At 43.4% G+C, this 26,585-nt stretch overlaps 2 protein-coding genes and 1 long non-coding RNA gene across 3 annotated transcripts in view; all 3 read right to left on the bottom strand.

Moving 5' to 3' along the window:
• LOC139391789 (otolin-1-A-like) overlaps positions 1–11,935 on the bottom strand; it is a 48,252-nt gene extending 36,317 nt beyond the window's left edge. The window contains exons 1-2 of the mRNA XM_071139336.1: positions 11,862–11,935; positions 11,641–11,707 (exon numbers count right to left, since the gene is read on the bottom strand). The gene's annotated coding sequence lies outside the window, so the exon portion shown is untranslated. The remainder of the gene's footprint in view (positions 1–11,640; positions 11,708–11,861) is intronic.
• Positions 11,936–12,034: 99 nt separating this feature from the next.
• Positions 12,035–14,797, bottom strand: LOC139391786 (uncharacterized). The gene is made up of 6 exons (XR_011629608.1): positions 14,709–14,797; positions 14,399–14,436; positions 13,309–13,367; positions 13,048–13,128; positions 12,850–12,882; positions 12,035–12,103 (listed from the first exon to the last, which is right to left on the bottom strand). It is a non-coding gene; the product is annotated as an uncharacterized lncRNA (long non-coding RNA).
• Positions 14,798–24,613: 9,816 nt separating this feature from the next.
• Positions 24,614–26,487, bottom strand: LOC139391785 (replication protein A 14 kDa subunit-like). The gene is made up of 3 exons (XM_071139331.1): positions 26,273–26,487; positions 25,839–25,950; positions 24,614–25,479 (listed from the first exon to the last, which is right to left on the bottom strand). The coding sequence occupies exons 1-3, from the start codon at positions 26,324–26,326 to the stop codon at positions 25,397–25,399; spliced, it is 249 nt and encodes an 82-aa protein (XP_070995432.1). The 5' UTR covers positions 26,327–26,487; the 3' UTR covers positions 24,614–25,396.
• Between the last annotated feature and the right edge of the window lie 98 nt (positions 26,488–26,585).

Below are 26,585 nucleotides of genomic sequence, written 5' to 3'. Positions count from 1 at the left end.
CAATTGGAGGTGTGCCTGTGGATGTATTTCAAGGCCTACCTTCAAACTCAGTGCCTATTTGCTTGACATCATGGGACAATCAAAAGAAATCAGCCAAGAGTCTGGTTCATCCTTGGGAGCAATTTCTAAATGCCCGAAGATACCAAGTTCATCTGTACAAACAATAGTACGCAAGTATAAACACCTTGGGACCACGCAGCCATCATACCGCTAAGAAAGGAGACACGTTCTGTCTCCTAGAGATGAACGTACTTTGGTGTGAAAAGTGCAAATCAATCCCAGAACAACAATAAAGGACCTTGTGAAGATGCTGGAGGAAACAGGTACAAAAGTATCTATATCCACAGTAAAACGAGTCCTATATCGACATAACTTGAAAGGGGGAGGCTTGCAAGCCGAAGAACACCATCCCAACCGTGAAGCATGGGGTTGGTAGCATCATGTTGTGGGGCTGCTTTGCTGCAGGAAGGACTGGTGCACTTCACAAAAAAAGATGGCATCACGGGGGAGGGAAATTATGTGGATATATTGAAGCAACATCTCAAGATATCAGCCAGGAAGTTAAAGCTGGGTCACAAATGGGTCTTCCAAATGGACAATGACCCCAAGCATACTTCCAACGTTGTGGCAAAATGGCTTAAGGACAACAAAGTCAAGGTATTGGAGTGGCCATCACAAAGCCCTGACCTCATCCTAGAAAATGTGTGGGCAGAACTGAAAAAGTGTGTGCGAGCAAGGAGAAACAAACCTGACTCAGTTTCACCAGCTCTGTCAGGAGGAATGGGCCAAAATTCACCCAACTTATTGTGGGAAGCTTGTGGAAGGCTACCTGAAACATTTGACCAAAGTTAAACAATTTAAAGGCAATGCTACCAAATACTAATTGAGTGTGTGTGGATTTCTGACCCACTGGGAATGTGATGAAAGAAATAAAAGCTGAAATAAAAAAAACAGCTTGGGAAATTCCAGAAAATGATGTCATGGCTTTAGAAGCTTCTGATAGGCTAACTGACATCATTTGAGTCAATTGCAGGTGTGCCTGTGGATGTATTTCAAGGCCTACCTTCAAACTCAGTGCCTATTTGCTTGACATCATGGGACAATCAAAAGAAATCAGCCAAGAGTCTGGTTCATCCTTGGGAGCAATTTCTAAATGCCCGAAGGTACCAAGTTCATCTGTACAAACAATAGTACGCAAGTATAAACACCTTGGGACCACGCAGCCATCATACCGCTAAGAAAGGAGACAAGTTCTGTCTCCTAGAGATGAACGTACTTTGGTGTGAAAAGTGCAAATCAATCCCAGAACAACAATAAAGGACCTTGTGAAGATGCTGGAGGAAACAGGTACAAAAGTATCTATATCCACAGTAAAACGAGTCCTATATCGACATAACTTGAAAGGGGGAGGCTTGCAAGCCGAAGAACACCATCCCAACCGTGAAGCATGGGGTTGGTAGCATCATGTTGTGGGGCTGCTTTGCTGCAGGAAGGACTGGTGCACTTCACAAAAAAAGATGGCATCACGGGGGAGGGAAATTATGTGGATATATTGAAGCAACATCTCAAGATATCAGCCAGGAAGTTAAAGCTGGGTCACAAATGGGTCTTCCAAATGGACAATGACCCCAAGCATACTTCCAACGTTGTGGCAAAATGGCTTAAGGACAACAAAGTCAAGGTATTGGAGTGGCCATCACAAAGCCCTGACCTCATCCTAGAAAATGTGTGGGCAGAACTGAAAAAGTGTGTGCGAGCAAGGAGGCCCACAAACCTGACTCAGTTTCACCAGCTCTGTCAGGAGGAATGGGCCAAAATTCACCCAACTTATTGTGGGAAGCTTGTGGAAGGCTACCTGAAACATTTGACCAAAGTTAAACAATTTAAAGGCAATGCTACCAAATACTAATTGAGTGTGTGTGGATTTCTGACCCACTGGGAATGTGATGAAAGAAATAAAAGCTGAAATAAAAAAAACAGCTTGGGAAATTCCAGAAAATGATGTCATGGCTTTAGAAGCTTCTGATAGGCTAACTGACATCATTTGAGTCAATTGCAGGTGTACCTGTGGATGTCTTTCAAGGCCTACCTTCAAACTCAGTGCCTCTTTGCTTGACATCTGTCACACCCTGACCATAGTTTGCTTTGTATGTTTCTATGTTTTGTTTGGTCAGGGTGTGATCTGAGTGGGCATTCTATGTTGGATGTCTTGTTTGTCTGTTTCTGTGTTTGGGCCTGATATGGTTCTCAATCAGAGGCAGGTGTTAGTCAATGTCTCTGATTGGGAGCCATATTTAGGTAGCCGGTTTTGTGTTGGGTTTTGTGGGTGGTTGTTTCCTGTGTCAGTGCCACACGGGACTGTTTTCGGGTTTCACATTTGTTGTTTTGGTTAAGTGTTCATGTTCAGTTTTCTAATTAAAGAACCATGAACTTCAATCATGCTGCGTTTTGGTTCTCCTCTCCTTCCCAGGAAGAATCCCGTTACAACATCATGGGAAAATCAAAAGGAATCAGCCAAAAAGAAGGTGCGAAAAGTGCAAATCAATCCCAGAACAACAGCAAAGGACCTTGTGAAGATGCTGGAGGAAACAGGTACAAAATATCTATATCCACAGTAAAACGAGTCCTATATCAACATATTCTGAAAGGCCGCTCAGCAAGGAGGAAGCCATTGCTCCATTAAAAAAGCCAGACTACGGTTTGCAACTTTACATGGGGACAAAGAAATGTCCTCTGGTCTGATGAAACAAAAATAGAACTGTTTGGCCATAATGACCATCGTTATGTTTGGAGGAAAAAGCGGGAGGCTTTCAAGCTGAAGAACACCATCCCAACCGTGAAGCACGGGGGTGGTAGCATCATGTTGTGGGGGTGCTTTGCTGCAGGAGGGACTAGTGCACTTCACAAAATAGATGGCATCATGAGAGGGGAAAATTATGTGGATATATTGAAGCAACATCTCAAGACATCAGTCAGGAAGTTAAAGCTTGGTCGGAAATGTACGATGACCCCAAGCATACTTCCAAAGTTGTGGCAAAATGGCTTAAGGACAACAAAGTCAAGGTATTGGAGTGGCCATCATAAAGCTCTGACCTCAATCCTATAGAAAATTTGTGGGCAGAACTGAAAAAGTGTGTGCGAGCAACTAGAACTACAAACCTGACTCAGTTACTCCAGCTCTGTCAGGAGGAATGGGCCAAAATTCACCCAACATATTGCTTTAAAAGATTGATACTAAGAAATCACACATTATTTTGTTTATTATATTTAGTTGTTATTGAAGTCTTTTTGTAAATTAGGTGAAGAATGCTGAAGGGAGGGAGTACATAAATATTGATTACAGAGTAAGCCTACAAAATATTCAGTATCCCTTTCAAATCGCTTAATGAACAAATGGTATGGAATTTTTTTATTCTATTGTACATCTTTGCTTGGAACCATGGTTACCACAAACAAAGATTGCGGATTTAATCAAACACTAATTAATGAAACATATATTCTGCCCTCAAATCAATGGTTGAATGTGTTGAAGATTTTTGTTGACACTACCTAACCCCCCAACAGGTGTATGTAAACGTCCGACTTCAACTGTAAGTATACTGTAGCTAAGAAAGTAAGACAAAGTGTATGTTGTATAGTAAGCTGTTAGTAGCCCATGTGCCTCACCATAATAATTTGGTCTATTTACCCCTCTTAATTTTGTCTACTGTTCTGAATTGGTGGTGCACATGTAGCCTATAACCTGTTTTGAGAAATGCAATCATCAAATATTGTAAGAGCTTTCATTGTCTGCTTTTTTGCCCCCTTTATTTATCCTACTGTTCTGACTTGGTGTACAGGGAGAACACTTTAAGAACAGCCCATGTTCTCAATTCTGTTGCTGTACATTTCAAAAGTGCTGAACAAATAGTTATTGACTACATCCGTCGCTGCTCGCTCATTAATGTCTTAATCTAAATTACGGATTGCCTCATCCGCTTGTCATCCCCTCATGCCATAGTTTGTACATCTCAATTGTCATTAGAAACCACATTTGTTTCAGCAAATCAGCCATATCAGCTATGTTTCTTTTTAAAAAGGCAGTAAATGAGGCTGAATGAACTGTTTCACTGCCAGACAAGGCTCCGCGGATAGCCAGGTGTAGCAGTGGTAAGGTTTTGGGACTGCTCAAATCAAATCACATTTTATTGGTCACATACACGTGCTTCTATGCTTCTAGTTCCGACAGTGCGGCAATATCTAACAAGTAATATCTAACAATTTCACAACATATACCCAATACACACAAATCTAAGTAGAGGAATGGAATTCAGAATATGTAAATATATGGACGAGCAATCTCAGAGCGGCATAGACTAAGATACAGTAGAATAGTATAAAATGCAGTATATAATATACCTGTACATGACGAGTAATGCAAGATATGTAAACATTATTAAATTGATATTAACAAATGGAAAACAAGTCACTTTACTAAAGTGGCCAATGATTTCAAGTATGTGTATATAGGCAGCAGCCTCTCTGTGCTAGTGATGGCTATTTAACAGTCTGATGGCCTTGAGATAGAAGCTGTCACTCTCTCTGTCCCCAGGGTGAACAGGCAGTGGCTCGGGTGGTTGCTGTCCTTGATGGCCTTCCTTTGGCCTTCCTGTGACATCGGGTGCTGTAGGTGTCCTGGAGGGCAGGTAGTTTGCCCCAGGTGATGCATTGCGCAGACCGCACCACCCTCTGGAGAGCCCTGCGGTTGTGGGCGGTGCAGTTGCCATACCAGGTGATAATACAGCCCTACAGGATGCTGTCATTTGTGCATCTGTAAAAGTTTGATGGTTTTGGGTGACAAGCCACATTTCTTCAGCCTTCTGAGGTTGAAGAGGCGCTTTTGCGCCTTATTCACCACACCGCCTGTGTGGGTGGAGCATTTCAGTTTGTCAGTGATGTGTACGCCAAGGAACTTAAAACCTTCCACCTACTCCACTGCTGTCTCGTCGATGTGAATAGGGGGGTGCTCCCTCTAAAATTTCATGATGTCCACGATCATCTCCTTCATTTTGTTGACGTTGAGTGAGAGGTTATTTTACTGGCCCCACACTCCCAGAGCCCTCACCTCCTCCCTGTAGGCTGTCTCGTAGTTGTTGGTAATCAATGCAGTTGGGACAAACTAACAGTTTGTGGGCACCATTCCTCACCGTTATTGTGCAATTATTGTATTTTTTAGTGTTGTATTGCGTAGTGGCTTTGCTGGCATGCATCCCAACATTGATTTTTCCCCCACCAAGATTTCCATGCTAAAATCACCACTGGTTATGTCTAGTCTATGATACCAGGCTGTAAAATGCAGTGAAGCAAAACAATGGTTGCTGGCTTCTTGTCAATGCTTCTGGGAAACATTTGCATAGAAGGCCTGCTTGAAAATGTAGATAGGCACATCTCAGACTCGTTGATGTCAATGGGAGACTTTCTTAAAAATGTTGGGTGAAGATCTCAAGTCGGAAAACCACCCAAGTTGAAGAATTCCAAGTGGCCTTCCACACATGTAACTTGACTAAGAACCTCAGATGACACTCGTAACAGCCATATAATCGAACCCTAAACTTAGCCCCTAGAATTCCCTTCAAAAAACACTTAAATCCAAACCCAGGCATAAATCCTAATGCCTCCTCTATTAAAGATGACCCGCCTTAAACCCTAACGTTCTCTAACATCTACAGCAGGGATGGGCAACTTTGATGGGGGTGGGGCCCACTAAAAATCTGAACTCATCATAAGGGGCCCCAGTGGCTCGTGGGTCTGTGTACCCACATCCATACCCCTCCAACTTGCGAGTAAAACATTTTAGCGGCCCCCTCGTAATAGCGAAGGGGAAAAAAATCTGTTTTAAATTTAATTTACTGCAATTCTACACATTTTGCCATGGGGCATAGAGAAAATGTTGCAGTTTTAAAGCAAGTTTGCTGCATTTCTAATCATTTTGCCATGGGGTGGAGATAAAAATGAGCAGTTTTACAGCTAATTTCCTGCAATTCTACACATTTATTTATTTATTTCACCTTCATTTAACCAGGTAGGCTGGTTGAGAACAAGTTCTCATTCACAACTGCGACCTGGCCAAGATAAAGCATAGCAGTGTGAACAGACAACAACACAGAGTTACACATGGAGTAAACAATAAACAAGTCAATAAAGGGTCTATATACATTGTGTGCAAAAGGCATGAGGAGGTTGGCGAATAATTACAATTTAGCAGATTAACACTGGAGTGATAAATGATCAGATGGTCATGTGCAGGTAGAGATACTGGTGTGCAAAAGAGCAGAAAGGTAAATAAATAAAAACAGTATGGGGATGAGGTAGGTAAATTGGGTGGGCTATTTACCGATGGACTATGTACAGCTGCAGCGATCGGTTAGCTGCTCAGATAGCAGATGTTTAAAGTTGGTGAGGGAGATAAAAGTCTCCAACTTCAGCAATTTTTGCAATTCGTTCCAGTCACAGGCAGCAGAGAACTGGAAGGAAAGGTGGCCAAATGGGGTGTTGGCTTTAGGGATGATCAGTGAGATACACCTGCTGGAGCGCGTGCTACGGGTGGGTGTTGCCATCGTGACCAGTGAAGCGGAGCTTTACCTAGCATGGACTTGTAGATGACCTGGAGCCAGTGGGTCTGGCGACGAATATGGAGCGAGGGCCAGCTGACTAGAGCATACAGGTCGCAGTCGTGGGTGGTATAAGGTGCTTTAGTAACAAAACAGATGGCACTGTGATAAACTGCATCCAGTTTGCTGAGTGGAGTATTGGAAGCTATTTTGTAGATGACATCACCGAAGTTGAGGATCGGTAGGATAGTCAGTTTTACTAGGGTAAGTTTGGCGGCGTGAGTGAAGGAGGCTTTGTTGCGAAATAGAAAGCTGACTCTAGATTTGATTTTAGATTGGAGATGTTTGATATGAGTCTGGACGGAGAGTTTACAGTCTAGCCAGACACCTGGGTACTTATAGATGTCCACGTATTCTAGGTCCGAACCATCCAGAGTAGTGATGCTAATCAGGCGTGCGGGTGCAGGGAGCGAACAGTTGAAAAGCATGCATTTGGTTTTACTAGCGTTTAAGAGCAGTTGGAGGCCACGGAAGGAGTGTTGTATGTCATTGAAGCTTGTTTGGAGGTTAGATGGCACAGTGTCCAAGGAAGGGCCAGATGTATACAGAATGGTGTCGTCTGCGTAGAGGTGGATCAGGGAATCGCCCTCAGCAAGAGCAACATCATTGATATATACAGAGAAAAGAGTCGGCCCGAGAATTGAACCCTGTGGCACCCCCATAGAGACTGCCAGAGGACCGGACAACATGCCCTCCGATTTGACACTCTGAACTCTGTCTGCAAAGTAGTTGGTGAACCAGGCAAGGCAGTCATTAGAAAAACCGAGGCTACTGAGTCTGCTGATAAGAATATGGTGATTGACAGAGTCGAAAGCTTTGGCCAGGTCGATGAAGACGGCTGCACAGTACTGTCTTATCGATGGCGGTTATGATATCGTTTAGTACCTTGAACGTGGCTGAGGTGCAACCGTGACCGGCTCGGAAACCAGATTGCACAGCGGAGAAGGTACGGTGGGATTCGAGATGGTCAGTGATCTGTTTGTTGACTTGGCTTTCGAAGACCTTAGATGGGCAGGGCAGGATGGATATAGGTCTGTAACAGTTTGGGTCCAGGGTGTCTCCCACTTTGAAGAGGGGGATGACCGCGGCAGCTTTCCAATCCTTGGGGATCTCAGACGATACGAAAAGGAGGTTGAACAGGCTGGTAATAGGGGTTGTGACAATGGCGGCGGATAGTTTCAGAAATAGAGGTTCCAGATTGTCAAGCTCAGCTGATTTCTATGGGTCTATGGGTCTATGGGGGGGGGGGGGGGGCTGTTGGAGGTTGGAGTAGCCAGGAGGAAGGCATGGCCAGCCGTTGAGAAATGCTTGTTGAAGTTTTCGATTATCATGGATTTATCGGTGGTGACCGTGTTACCTAGCCTCAGTGCAGTGGGCAGCTGGGAGGAGGTGCTCTTGTTCTCCATGGACTTTACAGTGTCCCAGAACTTTTTGGAGTTAGAGCTACAGGATGCAAATTTCTGCTTGAAAAAGCTGGCCTTTGCTTTCCTGACTGACAGCGTGTATTGGTTCCTGACTTCCCTGAGCAGTTGCATATCGTGGGGACTATTCGATGCTATTGCAGTCCGCTACAGGATGTTTTTGTGCTGGTCGAGTGCAGTCAGGTCTGGAGGGAACCAAGGGCTATATCTGTTCTTAGTTCTGCATTTTTTGAACGGAGCATGCTTATCTAAGATGGTGAGGAAGTTACTTTTAAAGAATGACCAGGCATCCTCAACTGACGGGATGAGGACAATATCCTTCCAGGATACCCGGGCCAGGTCGATTAGAAAGGCCTGCTCGCAGAAGTGTTTTAGGGAGTGTTTGACAGTGATGAGGGGTGGTCGTTTGACCGCGGACCCGTAGCAGATACAGGCAATGAGGCAGTGATCGCTGAGATCCTGATTGAAGACAGCGGAGGTGTATTTGGAGGGCCAGTTGGTCAGGAGGTCTATGAGGGTGCCCATGTTTACAGATTTAGGGTTGTACCTGGTAGGTTCCTTGACGATTTGTGTGAGATTGAGGGCATCTAGCTTAGATTGTAGGACTGCTGGAGTGTTAAGCATATCACAGTTTAGGTCACCTAATAGAACAAACTCTGAAGCTGGATGGGGGGCCATCAATTCACAAATGGTGTCCAGGGCACAGCTGGGAGCTGAGGGGGGTCGGTAGCAGGCGGCAACAGTGAGAGACTTATTTCTGGAGAGATTCATTTTTAAAATTAAAAGTTTGAACTGTTTGGTATGGACCTGGAAAGTATGACATTACTTTGCAGGCTATCTCTGCAGTAGACTGCAACTCCTCCCCCTTTGGCAGTTCTATCTTGACGGAAAATGTTATAGTTGGGTATGGAAATCTCAGAATTTTTGGTGGCCTTCCTAAGCCAGGATTCAGACACGGCAAGGACATCAGGGTTGGCAGAGTGTGCTAAAGCAGTGAGTAAAACAAACTTAGGGAGGAGGCATCTGATGTTGACATGCATGAAACCAAGGCTTTTTTGATCACAGAAGTCAACAAATGAGGGTGCCTGGGGACATGCAAGGCCTGGGTTTACCTCCACATCACCCGCGGAACAGAAGAGGAGTAGGATGAGGGTGTGGCTAAAGGCTATCAAAACTGGTCGCCTAGAGCGTTGGGGACAAAGAATAAAAGGAGCAGATTTCTGGGCGTGGTAGAATATATCCAGGGCGTAACGCGCAGACAGGGGTATGGTGGGGTGCGGGTACAGCGGAGGTAAGCCCAGGCACTGGGTGATGATAAGAGAGGTTGTATCTCTGGACATGCTGGTTGTAATGGGTGAGGTCACCACATGTGTGGGAGATGGGACAAAGGAGGTATCAGAGGTATGAAGAGTGGAACTAGGGGCTCCATTGTAAACTAAAACAATGATAACTAACCTGAACAACAGTATACAAGGCATATTGATATTTGAGAGAGACATACAGCGAGGCATAAAGTAATCGCAGGTGTTGATTGGGAGAGCTAGCTAAAACAACAGGTGAGACAACAACAGCTAATCAGCTAACACAACAACAGCAGGTAAAATGGCGATGACTAGGTAGAGAGGGTCGGATTAACTACACACAGAGCCTGAGTTCGCGGCTGGGGCTGACAGATAAAAAATTAAATAAACAGAATGGAGTACCGTGATTAATGGACAGTCCAGCAGGCATCAGCTATGTAGCCAAGTGATCATAGTGTCCAGGGGGCAGCAGTAGATGGAACAGGGAAGCCGCCACTACGCTAGCACGCGGGCGACACGGCATTTAAAGTTAGTAGCCCGGGGCTAGTAGGAGCGTCTGCTCCGACGGAGGCCCGTTGAAGGCACAGCGGATGGAGTATTCGTCGGCAGACCAGTTGTGGTGGTGCGGCGGGGCGCCGTGTCGACAGAGAATCCAAGCCAGATGGCGAAAGAGGTATTGTAGAATTTAGTTTGCTAGCCGGGAGATGCGCCTGGCTCACGGCTAACTGGTGCTAGCTTCGTGGCAGTGGCGTTAGCCACTATAGCCAATCGGTAGCAGCGGTGATCCGGTGCCAAGGTCCAGAGTTTACAGCAAGGATCCGGTGGAGTATTGGGCTCTAGCCGTGTATGAGTGGGGTTCGGGTGAACAGCTGAGTAGGCCGGGAGGTGGGCCTCAGGGATAGCTTCGGTACTGGGTGCCACGGTGAGTGCAAGCTAGCTGGTAGCTAGCTAGCTGTGAAGATCAGAAGTAGTGGTCCAGGGATTACGGCAGGAATCCGGCGTTGTTGTGGAGAGATAGTCCGATACTGGTAGACTGGCGAGTATTATCCAGGCTAAAAACAGGGCTGTTATCTGTGCAGAAGGTAAAAGCCGCTAGCAGTGGCTAACAATGACTAAATAGCGTGTAGCTAATTAGCTGGTTAGCTTCTGGAGGTTCGTGAATGTGTTCTAAAATTTAAACTAATAGCGATTCCATATCACATTGGTTTCCGGAAGGTATAATCGAATTAAATTGAAAAGAGATTGAAAATAAAATTGAAATATATGTACAAAAAAATACGAAAAATACAAAAGTACACGAGAGGACGAACAAACCCCGTCTTCACTGCTACGTAATCTTGGAAGAAGGGCCATAGGTTGCCATAGGTTGAAGGCAAATGTTTGCAGTTTTTAACATGATAGCTGATGATCAATGGGCTCTACCCCGGTTTGTAATTCAACCATGCTTACAAGTTTAGATAGCTGGCCACTACACTAATTTACCAACCTTAAAAAAATGACATGGGCTAATTGAGTGACTGGTGACGCACAACCAAATTTCCAAATTGCACCTTATGTATTAGAATAATATAACTATCAACAGTAAGTTTTTTGGGGGGGAAATTGGTCCGCGGGCCTATAAAAGGGGACTCCAGTCTTGACCATTTTGGTCGTCATTGTCAAAAGTTTCACTGCAGAAGTCATAGAAAGGACCCAGTTCAACGAGAGTGGAGTGGACCACACTTTAAGGGTATAAGATGCTATTTGGGACACCCAACCCTGTCTGGATTCTCTGAAAGCACTACTACTGTGTTTAAGCTTCCGTTATCAATACAGGTGCAATTCATAACTTATCATATTTCATTATGACGCATAATATTGCTTGGAATTGCCTTTTGAAGGTACAGCAACAGTCAGGGAGTCTAGTTGTAGTAGATATATATTGACTTTGTGTTCAGGAAATGTTTATTCAGCCAGCCTGACGTATAAGGCATGTTCAATATTTTGTCACCCGGGAGAGGGTGACTGGTAAACTCACTCAATTAAGTTGTGTAAGGCCCAGCGCAATATTTGTCCATCCTGTACTTCAAAGGTAGACTATTCAGGATATCCTTTCTTGTATTGCTTAACTTTGAGTTAATCAGTATGACTCTTATACTGGAAGCAGACAATGCTGTGTTTAACATAGGTGTATGCAGGTAGGCCAGAACTAACAAAGGATTCTATAGGACTGTGGGTGGTTGTCTGGCTTAACATTCTAGATCCTAAACCTAAAAAATAGAACTCTACCTTTTCTCCAGGAATACCTTTCCCAGGCACCCTCTGTCCCTCGCAGTCCTGGCAAACCAATCTCACCCTGTTTCAAGACACAAAGAAAATGAAGACTATAAACAAGTTAACAAGTTATGGAATAACTACTTCAAATGTCTGTGCTCTTTATACTCTATAGTACATGTACAATGGGACCTAATGAACTATGATCTCTAAATTAACTTTGACACCTTGCTTACCTTAGATTCGACCACTCCATCTTCCCCAAGTATACCAGGTATCCCAGAGGATCCGTCAGGTCTTGGTTCACCCTGGAAACGACCACAGATCAGACACACACCTCCACATTCAACACCTGCTCATCTCAGCTGTGTATTGTATGCTGCATTGGAGACCTTTGCCATCCACTCACCTTTGGCCCTGGCTCCACGACTCCTCTCTCTTCCTGTGTTCCGTGCTGCCCTGGGAAGCCCTGGTCACCCTGTGGAAAAGACAACTGAATCAGTCCCTGATTAGAGGACCTGGACCCTCTCTTTCTAAAATTATCCGCCGCAATTGTTGCAACCCCTATTACTAGCCTGCTCAACCTCTCTTTCATATTGTCTGAAAATCCCAAAGATTGGAAAGCTGCCGCGGTCATCCCCCTCTTCAAAGGGGGAGACACTCTAGATCCAAACTGTTACAGACCTATACCTATCCTACCCTGTCTCACTATTAAACATCAGCTGTCAGAGCAGCTCACAGATCATTGCACCTCTACATAGCCCATCTGTAAATAGCCCATGCAGGGGTTCCCAAACATTTTTTGCGTTGGGACCCCATTTATGATAGCAATCTCATCAAGGACGCTGTCATAATATCAGAACACAACTCCTACTACAGTGTGATAAAAATGGCATACAAGAGGTTTTACTATGACTTCTGCAGTGCATGGCCGGACTTATCAAGTCTCGGCCCCCGGGACTGAACATTTAAAAGGCATCAGAGAGACCATTTTCACATTGTAAAGCACTTCCTGCTATTCTACAAATTTAGACTTGGGGCAGAGAGACAATTCTGTCGCCGGACCCCCTGCATTACCCCACTTTGAGAACTTACCCCACTTTGAGAACTCTTGCCCTACTGTACTCCATGTTTTCATGACCATCATCACCATAGACACACAGCACTTCAATACCTCACATCTTGAGGTGTTTTAGGTTAATGTCAGGGTTAGGGTCAACATACCTTGTCACCTTTGAACCTTGAACCCATGTCATCCTGAAACAATAAGACACTGAGACATTATCTAGGTACATACTTCACTGTACGAGTATGAGAATACTCCAGTACATGTCATATCTCACATACAGCATAGCATACACATACAGTACATATCCAAGCTAGACTAATCAGTGGGAGGAACAGCTAGTGATGGTGTATCACCTTAGGCCCTGGTAGATCCTCTCCTGGGAACCCTTGTGTTCCCTGAAGCCCTGGAGGACCAATCAGACTCTAGTAGACATACTAAAGAAGATAAAAATAATTTATATTCGTCAGCAAAGAGCAAAGCTCAATTATTTACAATATGTCTCTGCCTAGTGTACATCCTGACACACTGCAGGGTAATTCTACAATAGGGTTATGTCAAGCATTAATGTAAGGAAGATATCTAGTCATAAAAACTAAAGAATGCTGTGAACTTACCAGCAGCCCTGGTTCACTCATACCCATGGGACTGGTGGGTCCAGGTCTTCCCTGGTTTCCTTTATCACCATAGGACACAGGATAAATTAGGATTAGAGTCTGAGATATCACTAGAGAGATCACTAGAGAGATCACCCCTAGAGAGTCACCGCTAACAACAGATTTAAACTGGCCTTAGGTGTAGGAAACCCAATGCCAGTATCCCCTGGATGTTCCGTCACTCCACTAGGTCACCCTGGGAAAGAGGGGCATCATTCACCTTTCCCCAACTTTCTTTGTACATTTTAACTGTAATCTTTATCTAGAACATTTCTGGAGGTATAGGAAGTTTAGCATCATCCTTACTTTGGGTCCTACAGGTCCTTCAGGGCCCTGGTCCCCAGGACCTCCACTAAGTGGTGCAGCGGTCTAAGGCACTGCATCTCAGTGCTAGAGGCATCACTACAGACCCTGGTTCGATTCCAGGCTGTATCACAATCGGCCGTGATTGGGAGTTTAAAAAATGTCTCTCTCCTGGAAATGTAAGAACAAAGTATGGTATGGCAAACAGGTCATGTATATTTTGGAGGGTCAGGGTGTGGTCAATCAAATTATTTTTCCACTCCCCATGTGAACATGGTCTGGACCAGGTCTGAAACTCAAATCTAAAAACCACCAACCGTATTCAGACGATGGACTACTGTCGTCATGGCAACACTGGAGGGGTGTGAAAAGCATTTAAGGAGGAATTAAGAGGGAGTGGATAACATGTGCAAAACACTAATCCTGCTGGACAATAGTCTGGTGGGAGATAAAGACAGTGCACTGCAGGCTTGGATTGACTGCTTTAGATAGGCTCCACTAGGACAAGGATAAGAACTTAGCCAGGACTCACATTCCACAAGTGCAGACTGGGAGAAGAGCTTCATACTCAGTGTGCATGTCCATGAGATACTGATGGTTCCAGTGGAGGGTCAGATGTGGGGGTGTAGACACAGGAATCGTTCAATTTGACCCCTCACTCATTCACACACAGGTATGAATGGGCAGAGTGTTGTGTGGGGAGTGGGATTTATGGCCATAAAAGTTGTATTGTATTATATCGAGTCACCTGCTCTCCTCTGGGTCCCTGAGGGCCTGGAGGTCCGTCTGGCCCCCGTGGGAACAGGTCACAGTCGGGAGGGGAAAAGGGACAAAACAGCCTATTGAGGATATGTGCAATTCTCACTCACAGTTACAAGCTTACAGGCTGTTAAGTCTAGCGTATACTGTAGCTATTTCTTCACATAACAATGCATTTCATCCACAGTCGGAAAGCCAAAAGAATGCACTGAGCAGCAGTTCGCTTTGAGGAGAGCCATTCACAATGAACAGAGCAGAGGCATGGGGAGAGTGGGGAGAGTAATTCATAAAAAACCTACTTGATCTCCCTTCATCCTGGGGGCGCCGCACTTGTCTCTCTTCCCCTGGAATACAGGAAAAAGCTGAGAAAAACTGAATTTTGAGTGCGCTGAGCCTTTGTAAACAGTGGCGTGCCAGAGGACCATGGGCACTGGTTCAGACTGATATTATCTAGCTAGCATGTAGTGTAGAACAATCACTACTGTTTGTTGTCAGGGTAGCATTGGGACCTTGACCAGCTGTTTCTCTATGATTCAGCATCCAATCATGGGTCAGTTGTTTTTGCACATGTACTGTAATGAATTTAAGATCACCAAGTAGTACTGGTATCTCACCTTATCCCCTCTAGTGCCGGGCAGACCCTAAAACAACAGGAGAGAGCTCAATAGAAATCTTTACATCAGCTATAAGTCAACAATATACCTGTGTAGATTGGTTTAGTCATGCATGCTACAGTACCTCGATACCCTCCATCCCAGGCCTTCCGTTGATACCAGGTTCCCCCTACAGTGACACCAGAGACCAGACAGTGAATGCATCCGTACAGCCATCGACCTATGTAAAAACATTCCAACGAACATCAACGCATATAAAAACACTGCTTCTGTCACGACAGATTATCTCAGGACAAAACAAAGAATATACACAAAATCCTTCAGGACTTGGAGTACCGTCAGATCCAGACTGGCTTGTTCGCCCATGCAAATTACACAGGAATGGAGATATCATTCCATCAGAGGACAGATCATTGGACATAACATATTATTGGGGCCCTTTTTCATCCCTGGTTGTTCCCATAACATTCCCATGGTGTTTGTTTGTGTGTGTGTAGGTGACTGTGATCGTTCGGTGCGTAAATCCCCTGTCTATGCTCTTTCTGTGACCTCTGTATATGATCCGCCTCAAACCCTGAGTAGAAGCCTATACAGTCTCAGTCAACTCAATAGTGTCAGAGGGCTCTGTGCCGAATAACCTCAGTCTACTCAATAGTGTCAGGGGCCTCTGTGCCGAATAACCTCAGTCAACTCAATAGTGTCAGGGGCCTCTGTGCCGCATAGCCTCAGTCAACTTAATAGTGTCAAATCAAATTGTATTGGTCACATACACATGGTTAGCAGATGTTAAAGCGAGTGTTGTGAAATGCTTGTGCATCTAGTTCCGACAGTGCAGTAAAATCTAACAAGTAATCTAAAAATTCTCAGATAACTACCTAATACACACTAATCTAAAGGGGTGAATGAGAATATGTACGTATAAATATATGGACGACCGATGACCGAGCGGCATAGGCAAGGTGCAATAGATGGTATAAAATACAGTATATACAGTCGGAAGTTTACATGCACATAGGCTGGAGAATTTCAACCACTCCACAAATTTCTTGTTAACAAACTATTGTTTTGGCAAGTCGGTTAGGACATCAACAAAAATAGTCTACAGACAGGTTATTTCACTTATAATTCACCGTATCACAATTCCAGTGGGTCAGAAGTTTACATACACTAAGTTGACTGTGCCTATAAACAGCTTGGAAAATTCTAGAAAATTATGTCATGGCTTTAGAAGCTTCTGAGAGGCTAATTGACATCATGCGAGTCAATTGGAGGGGTACCTGTGGATGTATTTCAAGGCCTACCTTCAAACTCAGTGCCTCTTTGCTTGACATTATGGGAAAATCAAAAGAAATCAGCCAAGACCCCAGAAGACAAATTGTAGACCTCCACAAGTCTGGTTCATCCATGGGAGCAATTTCCAAATGCCTGAAGGTACCACATGCATCTGTACAAACAATAGTACGCAAGTATAAAAACCATGAGACCATGCAGCCGCCATACCGCTCAGGAAGGAGACGCGTTCTGTCTCCTAGAGATGAACGTACTTTGGAGCGAAAAGTCCAAATCAATCCCAGAACAACAGCAAAGGACCTTGTGAAGATGCTGGAGGAAACAGGTACAACAGTATCTATATCCACAGTAAAACAAGTCCTATAGCACTGCTCCAAAACCGCCATAAAAAAAGCCAAAAGTAGAACTGTTTGGCCACAATGACCATCGTTATGTTTGGAGGAAAAGGGGGAGGCTTGCAAGCCGAAGAACACCATCCCAACTGTGAAGCACGGGGGTGACAGCATCATGTTGTGGGGGTGCTTTGCTGCAGGAGGGACTAGTGCACTTCACAAAATACATGGCATCATGAGGCAGGAAATTATGTGGATATATTGAAGCAACATCTCAAAACATCAGTCAGGAAGTTAAAGCTTGGTCGCAAATGGGTCTTCCAAATGAACAATGACCCCAAGCATACTTCCAAAGTTGTGGCAAAATGGATTAAGGACAACAAAGTAAGGTATTGTAGTAGCCATCACAAAGCCCAGACCTCAGTCCTATAGAACATTTGTGGGCATAACTGAAAATGTGTCTGTGAGCAAGGAGGCCTACAAACCTGACTCAGTTTACACCAGCTCTGTCAAGAGGAATGGGCCAAAATTCACCCAGCTTATTGTGGGAAGCTTGTGGAAGGCTACCTGAAACATTTGAACCAAGTTAAACAATTTAAATGCAATGCTACCAAATACTAATTAAGTGTATGTAAACTTCTGACCCACTGGGAATGTGATGAAAGAAATATAAGCTGAAATAAATCATTCTCGTTACTATTATTCTGGCATTTCACATTCTTAAAATAAAGTGGTGATCCTAATTGACCTAAGACAGGGAATTTTTACTAGGATTACATGTCAGGAATTGTGAAAAACTGAGTTTAAATGTTTTTGGCTAAGGTGTATGTAAACTTCCGACTTCAACTGTACTCAACTGTATATGATTGGAGTAATGTAAGATACAGTGCATTGCGAAAGTATTCGGCCCCCTTGAACTTTGCGACCTTTTGCCACATTTCAGGCTTCAAACATAAAGATATAAAACTGTATTTTTTTGTGAAGAATCAACAACAAGTGGGACACAATCATGAAGTGGAACGACATTTATTGGATATTTCAAACTTTTTTAACAAATCAAAAACTGAAAAATTGGGCGGTAACAATGTAAGGAATAATACATAAAAAACGAAATACTGCACAGTTTCCTAAGGACTCGAAGCGAGGCGACCATCTCTGTCTGCGCCATTTTGTGGCCTCTGTGCTATATAGCCTTAGTAACCTCAATAGAGTCAGCGGCCTCTGTGCCGTATAGCCTCAGTCAACTCAACAGAATCAGGGGCCTCTGTGCCATATAACCTCTCATCTCCCTAATGGGAATGGGGTACTAACCCTGGGAGAGCCCCTGGTTGCATGCAGAGGGTGTGTAGGGGGGTTATAGCAAATGGTTGTCCAGCTGGTGAACTTGCTAGCAATAACACAGACCTGTCTGAGGATTACTGCTCCTACTGCAGAGTAAACCTCTGTCAACCTGGACACCTCAACACACCAGATCCGACACACAGACACAACACTGGGAAATATGAAGTGAAGGTTTGAGGTCAATTTCATGTAAATTCAGTCAAACCAGTCATTGCCTTTCAAGAGGAAAATTGGAATTGAAATTTCAGTGTACTTCCTGATGAACTGACCGTTATAGTGTATGACGTTAACTGGGTACTAGAGGATGCTTTTGATGAATTAAGGTCACTAATTTGTAAATAACTCCTTTCACCTTTCACCTGGTCTTAATTGAAAGGAGAAAACAAAAACCAGCAGACACTAGGATTTCTGTGGAATGAGTTTGACACTATCTAGGTTAGCTGATGAGACAGATAAGAAAGTGGACTCACTAGGCTTCCTTCTCTCCTATATCACATAGACAAGACTTTGGCTGTGGGTACTGAAACCAAGATAATTATTTTATAGATTTTTTATTTAACTAGTCAGTTAAAAACAAACTCTTATTTCAAATGAAGGCCTACCAAGAGGCAAAAGTTCTCCTGCGCGGACAGGGGCTGGGATGGTAAGCATTTCACTGTAAGGTGTTGTATTCGGCGCATGTGACAAATACAATTTGATTTGATTCAAAATACAAGTGTAGAACAAAACACACATCACGACAAGAGACACCGCAAAATTACATAAAGAGACCTAACACAACAACACAGAATGGTAGCAACACAACATGACAACAACACGGTAGCAACACAACATGGCAGCAGCACAAACATGGTACAAACATTGTTGGGCACAGACGACAGCACAAAGGGCAAAAAGGTAGAGACAACAATACATCACACAATGTAAGAGAAGCAACATTTAAATATACACCTCAGAGATAATTATCTTTACATTCCCAATGGATGATTACAAAAAAAGGGACTTACCCGTGTTGACAAGCACATTCTAAACAATAATAGCTCACACTCAGTGCTCAGTAATGTATGTTTCAATTTAGCCTCCAGCAGGTTGTCTGTGAGGCTGAGGACGTGCTGCTGTGGCGGGGTGCTGGCGATGGAACGTAGCCTGGGGTTGGTGGGCCAGTCCCTGCCTGGGTAGTCCGACAGCCTGATGGTGAACAGACAAATGTTGTGGTTCTTGGCCTCGGCCGCAGCACTGGGGCTGCAGGGATGGTCCACGCTGTCGGTCATCAGCAACGTCACCCTCAGGCTGTCAGCCGCTGTCTCACGGCTAAACACCTGGCTTTTATTATTATTTCAATGGACATTGGTGTTGGGTCTCATACTTGTTTTTTGTTTTTGTTTTATATATATATATATACACACACACACACACACACACACACACACACACACACACACACACACACACACACACACACACACTGAAGAGTGTTATGACTTATGTACACACTAGATGGGCACCAACACCATAATACAAAACATGAATTAATGCCAGATCAATTTGGGCCAGTGTAATCGTTTATAGGAACAGGTTGCACATGAAGTCTCCAGTGAGGGAATAACTGCAGGTGTAACATAATGACTACCAAGGGAACCAGAACTACTAGTCTCTGTCAGATCCTCTGTTTCATTCACCCGATAGAATGGATTCTGATGCCAAATTATTCTCAGTTACCTTTTGCCTCTATAGCAGTAATTTGCAGGATATGGTAAAAAACTTTTTTCTTCTGAAATTTTCCCCATTTAGTTCCAAAAAAGTTTTACAGTTCTTGAATTCCATTTCAATTGATTTATTTCATATCAAATATTTCATTGTAAATATGTCATTATAAATGTATAATTCCTGAGAATTACTCTGAGAACTAGTTAATGCTCCCAGATCAAAGGATTGATTCATTTAAAAGCACAAACAACCCTGAACTCATCATCAAAATGACAGGGTTACCCATCATCATTTCAAAAAAATAGCATTTCGATCTGCAACACAACATACAACACATGCGATTGTCATTTGCCTACAACAAATTTCTCTCTGGAGATGACCTGATGTTCAATAGCCTACAGTGCACTTGACACGTATGTTACATAACATAGTTTCAAATCAATTAAACCGTCCCTTGATTCTTATTTAAATACACTGAATCACAGTAATAGTCAGCTAATTTGCTCTGAAATACATAGTCCGGTGGGCAACCTTTTTAATCCCCGGTTTAGTCCTAAAGCAGGAGAGAGCCACTGTGATCAACCTGCTCGAATCGGTTCAAACCTGCACAAGGGGGCTGCACTGGAACACTGAATTTTTATGAAGCGCACCGACAATCACACTGTTGTCAAACGGATTGATGGAAAGAAATATGAGTATAGGTTATTGCACATTCTTGACGTTGATAACATCAATAGTCATTCCGTTTTTGTTCACTCTACAACATTGAGGTCAGACCACCTTGTTTTCTCAGTCATCATTCATACCAACTAAACCATGTTGTGGCCTATCAACGTGCAACATCCCTCCCACCCAACCTCTAATGTTATTAAAGTGCTACAATGAAATAAATAACGTTAGTTGGACTACTGTATATGTCTATATTCATATCTGTAGACTACGGAGTCCCATTGAACCCACACACAGTCATGGTGAACCTCTGTTGCCCTTCCGGTTCAGAGTGATCAAGTTTCTAGCATGATCCATTGAGTCAAATATCAATCCTCACTGACATGCCACTAAAAGTCGACAGGGGCAATATGGCCCTAATTATGATTTATAGGTAAAACACATGAGGACTGCAGACCTGGAGCCAATACTTACTGTCAGCCAAATACTTTCAAAACCTGGAGGTGCACTTGATTTAACTTGCCCGGTAGGCTAGCCTACAATGAAGCCAACGTAATAATACCAAAAGTGCAAACACGGCCCACCTTGTGTGTTGGTCAAACTAATTAAATCAAGTGCACCTCAAGAGTTTGAGTTATAATTTTGACCTAGGTCTGGAGTACATGTAGGCCACCCAACTGCTACACTCTTAGAAAAAAGGGTTTTTAAAGGGTTCTTCGGATGTCCCCACAGGAGAACCCTTTTTGGTTCCATGTAGAACTCTCTGTGAAAAGGGTTCTATCTGGAACCAAAAAAGGGTTCTTTAAAGGGTTCTCCTATGGGGACAGCCGAAGAACTCTTTTAGGTTCTAGATGGCACTTTTTTTCTAAGAGTGTAGGGATGGCGTGAATGATCTGTTAAAGGAAAGGAATAGGTTGAACATATTATTGATCAATGACCATTGAATAACATCTTGGATCCACTCCAAGCAGCAACCCAGCACTGTTCAGGGACTAGCAAGCACCAGATCTCATCTGGATGACTTCAATGTGAAAGAGACATCATCACTGTACCTGTCTCCTTCCTATAACCTACAGCACAGAGACATGACCAAGAGGGTTTTCATGCCAACTCCTGAGGACGTCAATAAAAAATGTCTGAGAAAGAGGGATTGCTCCAACTGAAAAGGTTAACAATCTTCCCATGAGATGTATCAGGTTTGGTGCAACGGGCCAGAAGGACTACAGATGTTGACACAATATGTTTTTCTGAGATGTAATGAAGACACCTAGCGACTTCATCAAGGTCACTCACTATCACAAGATCCCAGGTTCACAAACTTGCTCAAATGACAAATTACCAACCTATATTGACAATAGGACACATGTTGGTGGCATTAGTAGCCTCATATATTTGTCTTTCACAGTACTTAAAATGTCATCCTGAGGAATCGGCCAGAAACTTCCCTAGTTGAAGGGTGCTCATTAGCTGGAGGGGGACAGTGATCTACATCTACACTGTGACAGGGACCATGCTGCTTCTTCTTCCACACATTATAAAGATGTCAAACCACAGAACATATCTGCCAAAAAGTTCTACTTCTGAGAATGTTCAAGGAATGATGCTTGATAACTGCATGGCTGGAATTGAAGTCCTGTGTTGCTCTATTGGTAAGAGCAGGACACTATCCAAATCCAAGGTTGTGGGTTCAATTCCCACAGGGATGCTATGCTGTAAGTCAATTTGGATAAAAGTGTCTGCACAGTGGCATATAGTGTTATTATTATTCAGTGTGGTTGTTGTGAAAGCCATGCTCTGGCACTGTGAGAGTGAGTACTGGGTCGGTAGCTGGGTTCAGGGTGTGTGTCTGGGCCAGGCTATGTTAAACCAACAGAGCCGGGCGCCAGGACCGATGCCAGCCCTGCCACCACCGGCCAGGGAGTTTGAAGGGCGGCTTCCTGACATCTCTTGGGATGCAGCGACTAAACATGAGACTGCAAAACAAAACTATAGACAGCAGGCTCTGATGGAGAATAGAGGACTCCAACCCAGGTTGTCTTGTCTCTCCATCAGTTGGGAGTTTGCACAGTCTGTCATCCAAGAGGCAAGAACACCAAATAGTGTCATGACTAGACATGTTGTTCAACAGAGTCCAATGTTCAGAGCGTTGCTGCAGATATAAATATGGCAACATTCTAAAGGTTCCATATCATATCTGCAACATTCTAAAGGTTCCATGTTCTATCTGCAACATTCTAAATGTTCCATGACCAATCAGACACATTCTAAAGGTTTCATGTTCTATCTGCAGCATTCAAAGTGTTCTAATGAATAAGACCTTGGGCAGGACTTGCAGTGGCATCCATGGTATTTCACTAAATAATTTCCAAAGAGATCTTCTGCCAAGGCCTGTCATTTAGAGAGACGTGAAGCTGCAGAGAATCTGGTGTGTGACCTTTTTCCTTTTCATTATTATTATTTATTTTTTTACAGCATTTCCATTGCAGCTGGTGTACAAGCACCACAGAGGCTTGGATTAAAAATGTAGTATAATAAAAAAATAAGTGTTCAAACTGTACAAAATGTGACTTCAAAGTGTTACATACCCTTACCCAACAGTGGTAGGCCTGATCACCGACAACGATGAGAGAGCCTATAGGGAGGAGGTCAGAGACCTGACCATGTGGTGCAAGGACAAGCACTTCTCCCTCAACGTGATAAAGACAAAGGAGATGATTGTGGACTACAGGAAAAGGAGGACCGAGCATGCCCCCATTCTCATTGACGAGGCTGTAGTGGAGCAGGTTGAAAGCTTCAAGTTCCTTGGTGTCCACATCACCAACAAACTAACATGGTCCAAGCACACCAAGACAGTCGTGAAGAGGGCATGACAAAACCTATTCCCCCTTTAGGAGACTGAAAGGATTTGGAATGGGTCCTCAGATCCTCAAAATGTTTTACAGCTGCACCATCGAGAGCATCCTGATGGGTTGCATCACAGCTGCACAACTGCTCGGCCTCCGACCGCAAGGCACTACAGAGGGTAGCGCGTTCGGCCCAGTACAACATCCAGGACCTCTATACCAGGTTGTGTCAGAGGAAGGCCCTAAAAATTGTCAAAGACTCCAGCCACCCCAGTCATAGACTATCCCCTCTGCTACCGCACGGCAAGTGGTACCGGAGCACCAAGACTATTTGCATAGTCAAACCTTTCAGATGGGCCCCTGATAGGCATGATACTGGGATAGATGTGTGAAACTGGGGAGAGGTTGTTTTAGACATGTCAGTTCATATTGTATGATGGAGAGTTGTTTCATTCATGGGAAAGAGCCACGAAGCTAATAGAAGAGATATGTCTTGGTATGTAAACTAAGATTTAATCAGACTCTGTTACTCATAGAGACTGTTAGCTCTCTCTCTCTCTCTCAAAAAGACAGTTATCTTTGACAGACTGTCTCTGGTTGGATAAATGATGTCAAGTGACAGTGATAGCAACATAACAATCCCCACTACAGTTTGTCTGAACATCCCACAATATGGCAGCTGCCCTGCAGCTGCTCCTCTCACACTCACCAAGAAGCACAATATAGCAAGCAGCATATCATATAACATTAGCACTATCAGACAATCATTACAGCTCCTGTGCTTCGATGATATACACAGACATACAATTGCCATTAAGCAATATTTTATTTTTCATTTCAAAACAGGTCTTAAATACAATTCCATTGAGAAATGAAACCTTTCTCAGTGTTTATTACAGAATGAAATACTGCCTTTACGCACATACTGCATGGGCTGGTCCTATAGATGAGAAAATTACAATAACAATTAGAATTTTACACCCGGTGATATTCAGTCAATTGTGCATCTCAGATTTCAGGTAAAGAATGTGAACCATGCATAGATGTCATAATATTTGGAGGGCATTTGCCAAGACTAAAGTGATGAACAATCTCAAACTTGTCAACCCATGAATATACTGATGGGATATAATGAAACAAAAACATTGTTTTTTCAGGGGTGGGAAACTACTTTTTATTTTAGGGTTAAGTAATACAGTGATCGTGTTGCTGATGGTTATTTAGTCCCTACCTCACCACATGGTGGTAAGAAGTGTGGTTCCAGCAGTACAGCAGCTTGTGAACACTTTGCATCAACAGAGGGCGTTACAACACAGCCATGCATGCAGTAGAGTAGAAGATGGTCAGATTTGAAATACAATATATATTGCAGAGACCCCTCTAGCTCAGTGATCAACTAGATTCAGCCACGGACCAATTTTTTTCTTGAGCGGAGGGTCAGAGGGTTGGAACATAATTACAAATCATTTGTAGACTGCAGACTGATCGCAAGAAGCAGATTTGCTGGTGTTTTTAGTCTTGTCAAAAAATAAATAAAAGGTGATCAGAAAACATGGGAGGGGAATATATATACATTTTTATTTAACTAGGCAAGTCAGTTCAGAATAAATTATTGACGGCCTACTGCGGCAAAACCCTGACAACGCTGGGCCAATTGTGCGTCGCCCTATGGGTGAACCAAACACGGCCGGTTGCAATACAGCTTGGAATTGAACCAGGGTCGGTAGTGACACCTCTAGCACTAAGATGCAGTGCCTTAGACCCCTGTACCACTCGGGAGCCCACCCCCCCAAAAAAATTACTAGCCAAATGCTTTTACTGTTTAGGAGTCCTCCTAACCCTCGCTGTTCAAGTTAATTAGCTAAGGAGTAGACCCGCTAACGACAATATTATAAACAGTTGATGCAGTAACTTGGTTGAGTTAAGATAATAAAGCTTGATTTTAGTCGAGGATGATGATATCAAACAAATTGAGACACGGCTTATTTTGGGTTTATTAATGAATCTTGTTGTAATGACTAAACAGACCGTTATAAAAGCACTCATTTTTATTTTCCATATGAAGAAATAGAAGAAACTGTACATATACATTTAACACTCATATACAAGTAGATAAAAAAAATGGCAAACAAGAGAATGGAGTTTCATGTTGACAATGATCTTTAGGAAGTAATGAATAAGTGCAAAGTGCTCATCCACTGGTGGCCATTTCAAATGGATAGTGCTGGGGGAAATCATGGATGACTTTCAGGACTTCATTGTACAGCTCCAGGTCTGGAAAGAAAATTAAAATGCTATTAGTTAAACCATTATGTGAAGAAAATAAAGAGATGTCAAACCAGTTGAACACCGTCTTTGGTACGTTTAAAAGTAGACTCTGCAAGAGGTCAATATCCTCAAATACTGTGGGGCGACATCCTAGAAACACCATCCTCAACAATAATTAAAATATGCCAAGACCACCATTATTATTTATCCCAAGTATGTGCTCTCCATTGAGATATGCCCACATTGGGAAGATAACATATTTTGTTGACTTTGTTGCAGGAAGTCACCCTGCTGTGTACAATGTCATTTAGCAGTCTAACTTTGAGAACACATTCCCTTTTCCACAGGAGGGATTATGTACTTACCGAAAGGAATGCCTTTGTCTTCTCTGAGTATGTTGTATGCAGAGGCCATTATTGTCCCTTTGTTGGACACCATACCAAGCACCTCCACCACCCCGCTCAGCTCCTCATCAAGCTGGGGGAAAATAAACAATGTTACATCAGGCAATATACTAAACTCAAGTACAATGTTCACTTTCAGTTGAGTGTTGTCTTTGTCAGATATTTGTATTCTCAATTCCTTGCTACTTACTGTTCAACCAGTCTACTGTAGCTAGCTAGTTAGTTATGTCTTGCAACCAACGTTATAGAAACGCTGTGACTGTACTTACGGGCTCGTTGAGTTCCACTGATGCAGCACTCCCGTCTCCGTCCGAGTCGACTTACAGTGAATCACTCACTAGAAATCCATTTTATAGTGCTGAACTAACCGTGGACCAATAACACTAGCATATTACCTTCTCAACGTCTCCAACGAAGCAAATCGGCCTGCTGATATATCGAGACAGCATATCAGAGTTAATCCTGGCTTTTTGTGACTCGAAAACTGCTATTTCGAAAGATTTTGCTGTGCACAACGATTGTTTATCAGACAAGCAAGTTGTAGCGCGGGAAATATAATGTATGACGATGTTTCCGCATTGTTCTATGTTACATTCTTTCTCAGGATACAAGCTCGTATTAATTATCGTCTCTCATATTAATATTGAAATGCCAGCTGAAGGGATACTTTTTATAAATAACACTTCAGTCATTTAAAAGTTTAGTATA

This window comes from Oncorhynchus clarkii, chromosome 32, assembly GCF_045791955.1.
Source record: "Oncorhynchus clarkii lewisi isolate Uvic-CL-2024 chromosome 32, UVic_Ocla_1.0, whole genome shotgun sequence".
NCBI classification, from domain to species: domain Eukaryota; kingdom Metazoa; phylum Chordata; class Actinopteri; order Salmoniformes; family Salmonidae; genus Oncorhynchus; species Oncorhynchus clarkii.
Note: the sequence above shows the minus strand (reverse complement) of the source record. Positions and strands in the feature narration are given on the sequence as shown.

Bases quoted from the DNA above. Each gene is read 5' to 3' on its own strand.
- LOC139391785 (XM_071139331.1), bottom strand. From the start codon at position 26,326: ATGCTGTCTCGATATATCAGCAGGCCGATTTGCTTCGTTGGAGACGTT. The intron at 25,951-26,272 runs GTAATATGCTAG...ATTTTCCCCCAG, and splicing joins TCGTTGGAGACGTTGAGAAG to CTTGATGAGGAGCTGAGCGG. The intron at 25,480-25,838 runs GTAAGTACATAA...TTTTCTTTCCAG, and splicing joins AGACAAAGGCATTCCTTTCG to ACCTGGAGCTGTACAATGAA.